Source organism: Curcuma longa, chromosome 5 (assembly GCF_044706935.1).
Source record: "Curcuma longa cultivar G26 ecotype Majalengka, Jawa Barat chromosome 5, ITB_CL_G26_1.1, whole genome shotgun sequence".
NCBI classification, from domain to species: Eukaryota; Viridiplantae; Streptophyta; class Magnoliopsida; order Zingiberales; family Zingiberaceae; genus Curcuma; species Curcuma longa.
The window spans coordinates 4,617,345-4,628,344 of record NC_133865.1 but is presented as its reverse complement, the minus strand read 5'-3'; the positions used below and the strand labels follow the sequence as shown (position 1 = coordinate 4,628,344).

General features: G+C 41.5%; 1 protein-coding gene across 1 annotated transcript; it reads right to left on the bottom strand.

Annotated features, from left to right (window-relative positions):
• Positions 1–1,290: 1,290 nt before the first annotated feature.
• Positions 1,291–2,826, bottom strand: LOC141830135 (AAA-ATPase At3g50940-like). The gene is made up of 2 exons (XM_074717621.1): positions 1,794–2,826; positions 1,291–1,707 (listed from the first exon to the last, which is right to left on the bottom strand). Exons 1-2 carry the CDS (start codon positions 2,790–2,792, stop codon positions 1,324–1,326), a joined length of 1,383 nt encoding a protein of 460 aa, XP_074573722.1. The 5' UTR covers positions 2,793–2,826; the 3' UTR covers positions 1,291–1,323.
• Between the last annotated feature and the right edge of the window lie 8,174 nt (positions 2,827–11,000).

Here is an 11,000-nt window from a genome sequence, read left to right as displayed (position 1 = left end):
ATCCAGTCAACAAAAAGGTTATTAGAAGCAGAGATGCTATTTTCTTTGAAGATCAGACCATAGCAGATTTTGAGAAGTCAGAAGAGTCAAAGTCTAGCTGTGAAGGAGTTGATACAGGTATGGTGCGTCCACCTATGGTTTCTATTGATAATAATAATCATGTACCTGTTGATGATCCGACTTTAGCTGATGGTGAGTCAGTTCAAGAGAACCCAAATGAAATGCCAGTTGATCATCAGATTATAAGAAGAAGCACAAGAGAGAGACAACCTTCTACAAGATACTCCACCAACGATTATGTGATGCTGACTGATGGGGGAGAACCAGAGACTTATGAGGAGGTTTTGTCTCACGAAAAGAAAAGTGAGTGGTTAGCTGCTATGCAAGATGAGATAGATTCCTTGCATGAGAATCACACCTATGACTTAATGGAGTTGCCTGAGGGCAAGAGAGCATTGAAGAATAAATGGGTGTTCAGATTGAAGACTGAAGAGAATATTTTGCAACCAAGGTACAAGGCAAGATTGGTTGTGAAGGGATTTGGTCAAATAAAGGGAATTGACTTTGATGAGATTTTCTCACCTGTTGTGAAGATGAGCTCTATCCGAGTTGTTTTGGGATTAGCAGCTAGTCTGGATTTGGAGATTGAGCAGCTTGATGTGAAGACTGCATTTCTCCATGGTGACTTGGAGGAGGAGATTTATATGGAGCAGCCTCAAGGCTTTAAAGTTAAAGGTAAGGAAAATCTTGTTTGCAGGTTGAGAAAGAGTTTATACGGGCTTAAACAAGCGCCAAGACAGTGGTACAAGAAATTTGATTCTTTCATGGAAGCAAATGGGTACAGTAAGACTACTTGTGATCATTGTGTATTTATGAAGAAATTTTCTGAAGGTGACTTTATAATTCTCCTGTTATATGTTGATGACATGTTAATTATTGGTTACAATCGGCTCGACAACCATCTATAAAGAAATAAATTGAGAAGTTACAATGAACCACGACGAAAAAGAATATTATTTCAACTTCATCAAAATTCAAACTCTTATCTACTTTTATAATTTTATTCCGTCATAATCAATTCAATTATATCCCTAAATCCTATAATCACCATTATAATAACCAAGAGAGAGAAGCTCAGAGCAGCAATGTGCATAGTGTGCATTGAGTGAACACTCATCATTTCATTTTGACAAACTGGTTAAGCAATAAATTGTACGTCCTTTGTAAAATACCAAATAAAATTTAAAAAAAAAACATGTGTTTATGAAAATTGTGTTTTAATTTGTGGGTATATGACCAGTTTGGATCTAATAGTATTAATTGTTAATCTGATTCTTTAATGGCATTATCAGTTTTCTCCTTTCTTTTGATGTGAAGGAGCTTGATGAGCCCTTGGAATGCTTCATCTGCTTCTTCGCTCCTCATGAGCTCCCCCGCAACCTCCGCCGGTGAGACATCCACCTCCTGGATCAGCGCTTCGATCTCGGGGAAGAGCGAGTGGTCGTCGACCGAGTGGTAGTTCGAAGCTAGGATTCGGAAGCCGCAGGGTGTGCAATAGCCCATGTGGATGTGCATGTCCATCCGACCCGGCCGAAGCAACGCCGGGTCCAGTCGATCCTTGTAGTTGGTGGTGAAGACGATGATCCTTTCGTCGGCGGCGCTCGACCATAGCCCATCCACAAAGTTCAGCAGCCCAGAAAGAGTCACCTGTAACAACGATCATTTAGATTTTGTTTAATTTCTACATGATAAAAAGAAGAAAAAGGTGTCTCTTTTATATGATTCTCGATTACCTTTTCTCGATCCTCCTCGGCTGCGGGTGTTGTCGTCGTTTTGTCTTCTCTGTTCTGCTGCATCTCCATGGAGCAGTCGATGTCCTCCACAACTAGTATTGACCTGTTCGTCGTCGACATCATCAGCGTTCGTAACTCCGAGTTGGAGTCCACCTCCGACAACCCCAAATCATAGACATCGAAGTGTAAAAAGTTGGCCATCGCCGCAATCAGCGACGACTTGCCAGTCCCAGGCGGCCCGTACAGCAAGTATCCCCGCTTCCACGCCCTCCCTATCTTCCGGTAGTACTCCTTCCGCCTCGCGAACCGCTCCAGATCTTCCACCACCGCCCGCTTCATCTCCTCCTCCATCGCCAGCGTTGCGAAGCTCCCCGGGTGCCGCAGAGTCGCCTCTCTCCAATCCAGGTACTCGTTCGTGTACAGCTTACGCGTCCGCTCCTCCTCCCGCATCGCCTTCGACCGCTCCAGCACGTGAGGAAGGTACGATTTCAGGCACGCCTCCTTGTGCCGCTTGTGGCAGCTCACCTCGAACGACCGCTCCTGACGCAGCGGCACCTCCTCCCCGTCGTACCGGTAGTTGCCTTGGCGGCGGCGGGAGGAGAGGGCGGCGTTCTGCTGAAGCAGAACCAGGCGCCACGTGTAGCGCACACCCTCGTGCACGTCGACCACTTCCTCGCCGCTCTCCATCGTGACCCGGAGCGCGTCGGAGTCTTCTTCCTCCGGCCAGCCGACGCGGAGGCGGCGAGTGGAGGAGGCGACTTGGCTGAGGCCGCCGACGTAGATCTCAGCAGCCTTGAACATCTTGTTCGACACGAAGCCGTCGAACTCGTCGACGACGACGGTGATAACAGAGGAGAGTCGACCAAAGAGAGCTGCGAATGAGGTGGACAGATAGTCCCGCAGGTCATCGGGGATGAGGTCGTTGGCGATGGTGCGGACGAGGACGGCGGAGGCGGCGATAGAGACAGCGGTGGAGAAAAAGGTTTTGGTGGTGGCCATATTAACTCCGCCACCGCCACCGCCACCGCCACCGCCACCGCCTCCGCCTCTTGGAGAGGATTGGAAGGGAATCGAAGCAGAGGAGGTTATAAAGGCGGTGGTGCTAATTGCTTGTTCGACAAGGATCAAGCGGCTATTGTCGACGGTTTGGAATACAAGTTTCCTAATTTTTATTTAAAAAAAAATAATACTCTGCTCTCTCACACAATAAATTTCATGATTATCTATAAAAAAAATAAATTAAAAAATTATAATTAATCTTATATGTTCCCGTCAATAGTAGCTTCTGGATGCGCGACCTTTTCTCAGCACCACTCCGGAATGAAGGTGGGTGGAGACACTAAGGATCACCGGGGACTTGCGAATACAGACACCGTGAGAAGGAAGGCCGGGATGACCGGCGCGACCACTCCGATGCCTAAGTCAGCTTCTGGAGGTGAAAAGGAAGTTAAAGGAAAGTGACTAGAGAATAGAGAATGCATACCTCCCCCGCTGAGGGGGGTTCTCCTTATATATCGGAGACGAACACCGTACCACGGAGAAAGTGAGGTGAGGGTTACTCCTGGGGTGAGGGCCGTACGAGTAGGGGAGTGGCGCGCGAACTGCGGAGGACAGGTGATCGTACTTTCCGTGACGGAGACGTACTTCGGACGACGGATTGACATACCTGGCAGGGGAATGTCAAACTACAGTACAAACGGATGAGTGGTCGATGGGATAGGGAAGCATGAGGTGGGGGGATTGGCTCGGGTGACTCGAAGACGTTGACTGGCGGCCTGGCGAGGAGTCGGCTCGGAGATGTTACTCGGCAAACTGATGAGTAGTCGACTCGGTAGTGTTATCTATCGGGCTGGTGAGGAGTCGGCTCATCGATGTCCTCCGAATCCTTTAATGACGAACTGGCCTTTCGGACCCGGGTCGAGCCCCTTCAGGGAGCTACCCAGGGATTCGAATTCGGGTTGCAGGGCCCCGGTCGTACGCTTGAAGACTGTTGACTCGGTTCGGGTGCCCCTCGCGATCCAATCCGCCTCCGTATCCTTACGACCGTAACATTATATTTTACTGAAATTTAAACTTTTGTCTTCTACTCTAAATCTGCTCGATCTATATTTGGGGGCGTATTTTCCCCGTCTATATTTGGGGGCTTCTTTTCCTCAATTCAATTGGTCATTTTGTTGAAAATGTTTGTTAGATTGGAATATATCGCATGTGATGTGACTGTTTCAAGTAGCCGGCGTGGGGCGGGTAGAGATCCGTAGAATTAGAACTGAAATTTGGAGTCCACGCGGTCTCTAATGTGCTTCTTGAATATGATTAGGAGTGAATAAAACTTTAATTAAATACTGATTGAATTAAAAAATTTAATTTGATTATTTTAAATTTTTAATTATTTTTTAAAATTAATTAATTCAGTTAATTCATTCGATTTCGATTTTAAAATTTCTTATTCGATTAAATCGAATAAACTGAATTATTCAAATTTAAAAAAAATAATTTATAAATTTTAAGTAAATAAATTTATAAATCCTTAATTAATTAGTAAAATTTTTATAATATTTAAAAAATTCAGTTAATTCGGTTAAAAATCGAATTAACCGATAAAATATCGGTTTGATTTGTTCGATTTTTATTGGAAAATTTGATCGATTCGAAAATAATCAATTTATTCGATTTACGATTTATTCAATTCGATTTAATTCGATTTTAACCGAATACTCATCCCATTCCTGATCTGCTTCTTTGATACTTTGGAAAACATGAGGGAATAATAGAGTATGATTGCCTTCGTTAGTCTCATTAATATAATATGAAAGAAAGCTATAACTCTATTTTTTTTCATAATCAAATTAAATTTATTTATATATTTGATGTTTAGTTAGATAATTTTATATTTTAATTATTTTTAAATTAATATAATTTTTAATTTGACTTATCTATTTAAGAGTTTGAGTAAAATTATGTGAGGAATTGAGTTCATGAAATTGACTGGGATTTGTCTTTTTTTTTTTTTTAGTAAAATTATGAATAAAGAGGCTTGGAGATAAGAGAGTGATGAACATAATGCCATATTCTCATTTGGCTGTTTCAAGTGGCTAGCGTCGGGGGCGGGTAGAGAGCCGTCCAAGTTAGAACTGAAATTTCGAGTCCACGGCGGTCTCTAATTTGCTTCTTTAATACGCTCCTAATCTGCTTCTTTGACACTTTGGAAAATATGAGGGAATAGAGTATGATTGCCTTCGTTAGTCACATTAATATAATATGTAAGAAAGTTATAACTGTATTTTTTTTATCATAATCAAATTAAATATTTTTTATGTAAAATATTTATTTATATATTTGATGTTCAGTGTGATAACTGTTTGGCGTGAGCCAAATGCGGGTAAAAGCACCAAGCCGACTACTAACGTTTGGATTGGCGTCCAGATGAGACTCGAATAAGGAATCGTCCCGAGGGAGGATTCGGCTTGAGGGAGGACTCGGCTCGCGGGAGGATTCGGCTCAAGAGAGAGGATTCGGATTGAGAGAGCACTCGACTCGCAGGAGGATTCGGCTCTGGATTGTGCCTTGGACACCAAGGAGTCGGCTTCGTATTTCATATTCAAAACGCATCCGGATATAGAGAGACTCGGCTCCCGGATAAAGGGATCCTGAGTCAAGGACTGACTTAGGCCAGCCTTAGGGTCGATAGAAACGGACTGACACGAGAGTCGGGTCGGATGTCAAGCCGCTCGATCAGCTCTGTCTATCTATACCGACAACCACCCATAACAGTTGATTTATTCAAATGGACCATGCAACTTTTGGCGTCCATGTAATTGTGACTTGCACTGAACCTATTTATTGTCTTTTATATTTTGTTTTAATATGGGTTTTGAGGAGAAAGGGAGCTTTGATGGATAAAGTTACTATAGTGTGATCTGGTGGTCACAAATTTGAGTCCTATGCTTCCCTAGGACACTGAATTAGCGGATTTGGTGAAAATTTCATATATCAAGTTGCCCTTTTTATAAGTTCTAAGGAGTTCAATAATAGCAGAATAGTTGTCGATCAACGTAGTTAAACATATGTGCCTTTTTTTATGATAAGTTATATTAAGATGTTCGGTAATATCAAGCCGACTGTATCTGTGCTTAGTTTTGAATAAAAATTATAATGAATTTTACACGGCATTGGTTGAGTAGAAAAATCAAATCAAAGAGGTGGATTTTCATGGATTGAGACAGCTTGATGGTTGCGTTATCCTTTTGTTTTGTGTTCATCTGTTTGAAATGAACAAGCATAGATATATAAGAGCAAGAGGGTTATGAAAGGATCAGTAAATCTTAAACCCAATCTAGTAAGCATAATAGATGTGCTAGATTGGGCAGTCAGGATGACTCAGTTTATTAGCTTTCGCTACAAGACTTTACCTACCAGTTTCTGTGGATGTAAGCATACATCTAATCCTCTCTCAGTTAAAACTGAAAATGTTTTTACGTAAGTCTGATAATCAGTTCATCCATGAAGTAGTAGATGATGCATCTCCACTCTGTAGTTCTAATATGGTGTTTAAGCTTAAATCTGCAATATCCTCTCTTCTTCTTCTGTTCTGAAATTTATGCTCTTGATCTCTAGTCTGTAGTTTTAATTTGATATTTAGTCTCAATCTGTAATATCCTCTCTTCTTTTTTTTCCTAAAATTTGCAAATTCTCCACCGTTCCCTTTTGGGTATACGTAGAGTTCAAGGTACTTGACATTCTGATGTTGTTTGATCATTTTTTTTCTAGAAACCTTTCTGAAGCAGCATTAGTGTTTTTGATGAAATTTACATAGCTCTCGATTTTTTTCATTGTTTTCAAAATTAGTTGAGCCCATCCCAGATTGCTCCAGTTATTGGTTTTATCCTTAATCTGGAATTCAGCCACCGGAAGAACCCTCGCTGAAGGGTGCTAGTGTGTCCCCAACGGCTCCACACAGTCGGCTCCACGATTATGTGTGAAGAGGTAAATTAAGAAGTTGTTGTTGACTACGATGAAAGAGGGCATTGTCTCAGCTTCGCTGAGAAAAAAAATATTTACACTCGGTGAGAAATGGTTGTACTTCGTCGTTCATTTCATTGTTTAATGAAAACCGAAGCGCAAGCACGAGTAATGATCGTATGGAATCATAAATTTGTTCTATTCAAATCATTCCTTCACCAGCAAGCCTTTTCATTTTTCCACCATGTAACTACTAAAAATACTCTCCTCATTATTATTGCACTCATCCTCATCCCACTAGTGCTTTGATGAACTCACTACTACATGCCATCCAATACCTTCCGATCAAAGATCGTAGATGAACGAACCACATGAGATTAGGTGAAGATGGTTGTGATGATTCGGCTTTGGCTAAGGAAAGGATTTTTGGACCTGAAGGATTGAGAAAATTAGATTAGAATGGGGTTAAGGCGGATCTCGACAGAGTCACTCTGACATCCAAGTTAGTAAGAGATTCTTTTATATTAGTATTGATCTTCACATTTCCTTTGCCCACACCGTTACCAACCACATTTCGATCGTGGGGGAGGCAGTTACGTTGCCCCATGTTCTTTGCTTTTATCGTGATGCAAGTAGAATAGTGCTACGTCCTCTTACATTTTTCATATTTGGTGCAAGAAATAACCAAGTAAATGGTCCCAGGATGTAGTTGTGTGTGAAGGAGTTAACAGGCTCAGTGTGAGGGGTGTCGATGCGGCCGAAATGAGGGTTGTTAGCCGAACTGGGAGATGTTGGACGTAGCTGCAGACGAGTTGAGGGTGGTCGATTGAGGTGAGGATTGTCGATCAAGCTGAGAGATATCGAGCGCAACTGATATGAGAATTGTCAGCTGAGCTAAGAGATGTCGGATCTGATCAAATTGAGGGTTATCAAGTGTGACTGAGTCACTCTAAGTTCCTTGGGTATTGAGAACAAACCCGACTAATTTGATTCTCTAGATTAGATTTGGCTTTGACTGAAACAGATTGACTTTGACTAGTCCGATTTTTGAATTCCTAATGTTCCTCACGCACTTTATTGGTCTTTGTGCCAAACATCATCAACACTTCAATTGCCATCCTCCTTGTGCCCATTCAACCTTGTCACATTGCATACCAACATCTTGATAATCGATCATCGTTGCTCCCCTGATCATTGTTGTCTTTGTGCTCGATCATCATTACCATTGTACATGATCATCTTCATTTGTTGAGCTCATATTTGCCAACATGATTAAAGCATATGGTTCCTACAAGACGATACAGGTGTCGATTTCTAACATATGCAAAAACTCCACTAATTGTATAAGGTGAAATCTGCCATCCAACGATCCTACACAATTGGCTTGACAACCATCTATAAAAAAGTAAATTGAGAAGTTGCAATTGACCACGATAAAAAAGAACATTATCTTGACTTCATCAAGATTCAAATCTTATCTACTTTTACAATTTTATTCTGTCATAATCAATTCAACTATCTCTAAAATGGTGTGCTTAGTGTGCATGCCTTTGTAAAATACAAAATAAATTTTTTAAAAAACATGTGTTTATGGAAATTGTGTTTTAATTTATGGGTGTATGACCAGTTTCGATCTGATACTATTAATTGTTACTCATCAATGAAAGCTATTCCATAAAAAAACATGTCCACACGCGGACACAAGCATCGTCCCCTGCACTAGCCAAACTGTTCTCATCGATGAAAGCTATTCCATAAACCCCTCCTTGGTGAGCTCCTTTGATAGTGATCCGACTTGATGCAGGCTTGCCTAATTCGTAAATTATAACACAAGTGTCCAGTGAGCTAGTGGCAATCAAATGGCTATCAAGAGACCAGGCTAGACAATTTATTCGTGCAGTATGACTGTATGGTACAGCATGTTGTTCAGCTTCACCTGTATACGACAAATGTTATGGTAACAGGTTTTCGCAGCATATGCACGACAATGAGAAATCACGAGTGGGAGAAATTGACGAACAGAGTAGAGTCAACAACACAGCAAAATCAATTCACCTTACAAAAAAACTGTGTATGTCAAAACTTCAAAAGAAAAATGCACAATATCTGATGTCATAATTGTGCCTCAGAGAGTTGGAACTTCTAGTTTGTTGTACAAATTAGCTCATGATAAAGAACAAGATTAATATGGCCTACCTCCTACTAAGAAGAATCAATAAATTAAACAAAGAGACAAGTATCTTAGTGATTTTCTGCTTTGGAAGCCATCAAATTGTTTAAACTATTGAAATGGATAGTAAACCCAAATTGTTTCAAAGAAAATGTATTATTTTATTCAGTAGAACATGTAGCTTTCAAACCCATACTAGAAATGTGAGCCATGTGGGGAAAGGAACATAATGGTTGGAAGATGTAGCTGCCTTTCATTATATCCGTTACTGTTGGTCTGCCAGTTTGAGTGTGTTTCTTTCCTGAGATTTTATCAACTTCAACGAATCCGGCCAAGTTGCAGGAATCCACATGAAAAGCATATGCAACATTTGCATGAGAGCCAATAGTGCATGTGACCAAACATGAACTTAAATATGAAAACAGAGTGGTTTCTCCAGATTTGTCTACCAAACCAGTATATATCATGTTTTTGAAAATATATCATTTTCTGTCCAGCATAAGTAAAATTAAACCACAGCAGTCTAAAATCCATATCAACCTATCATGAAAATACAGCAGTTGCAAGTATTTAATTAAATTGTAAAGAAGAAATCAATCTTATGTATTATATAAGCTAAATAGACAAACAAATAAATCTTTAAGCAATGAAGCAGTGAAGTAATGGTTGTGAAGTAAACTGGCTGATTCTTTGAAGTAGCAAACAAATAGCAATGAAGTAGCAATGAAATAAACTGAAATAATGGTTGTTCATCAAATAAATAGCAAACAAATAGCTGATTATCGCAATAAATAGCAAACAAATAGTAAACTGAAATAATGGTTGTTCATCAAATAGCAAACCAATAGCAATGAAGTAAACTTAAATAATGGAGCAGTGATTATCGCAATGAAGTAACTAGCTGATTCTTTGAAGTAATGGAGCCGTAATTATCAAATACCAACTGAAATGAAGCACCAACAGCAACTTTTGATGCGGGGATGAACGGAAAGAAGCACCAACCGACGCGCAGCTCACCGGAGGATCAGGACAGAAGCTTTGATGCGGGGATGAACGGAAAGAAGCACCAATAGAAGAGGGCTCGCCGGAGGATCAGGAGGTAGGCAGTAGGCTAGGCTAGGGTTAGGGTTAGGGCTTGTAGGGATGAACGGAAAGACAGAAGAGGCTCGCCGGAGGATCAGGAGAGGCTTCGCTCGCGATCAGAGCTGGGAGAGCAAGTTTTTTTTTGCTCGCGATCGGAGATGGGAGAAGAGGCGTTCGCTCGCGGGAGAGGAGGCTCACGATCAGACGGGAGAGGGGGCTCGCTCGCGGGAGAGGAGGCTCGGGATCAGACGGGAGAGGAGGCTCGCTGGCGGAAAGCTTGCGGAAGGAGGTTTTCGCCGGAGGATCAGGAGAGGGGAGAAGAGGCGTTCGGTCGCGGGAGAGGAGGCTCTCGATCAGACGGGAGAGGGGGCTCGCTTGCGGAAGAGGAGGCTCGCTCGCGGAGAGGAGGCTCGCTGGCGGAAAGCTTGCGGAGAGGAGGTTTTCGCACGGGAGAGGAGACTCGCGATCGGGGACGGCTGCTCGCGGAGGGTTGAGGGTGTAGGTGTAACGCCCGAAAAATCTCAAAAATAGTTTTAGAAATATTCTATGATTTTTCTGGAATTTTAGAATATTTTTCTGAAAATTTTTAGATTAGCGGAAGTAGCAAAATTAAATAGGAAGAAAAAATATCCAAGGCGAGATTCGAACGCACAACCTATAGGAATCTACAATTCTTTAGATATTTCCAATAACCAAAAACCCAACAATTCCGTTCCAAAAAAGAAGGAACCGAAATTTAATTATAGGCGAGTTAGTTTAAAATAAATAGGAAGGAAAATGTCCAAGGCGGGATTTGAACCCGCAACCTTTAAGAATTTGCAACTCTTAAAATATTTCCAATGACCAAGAGACCCAGCAAGACTGTTCTAAAAAGGAAGGAACCGAAATTTAATTATAGGCCAGTTAGGTCTACGAATCACTTAATATAAATAGGAGGCTTAAGAGAGGGTTTTGATTATCTTCGAAAACCCTTCCCTCCCCTCTCGCCCAGAACG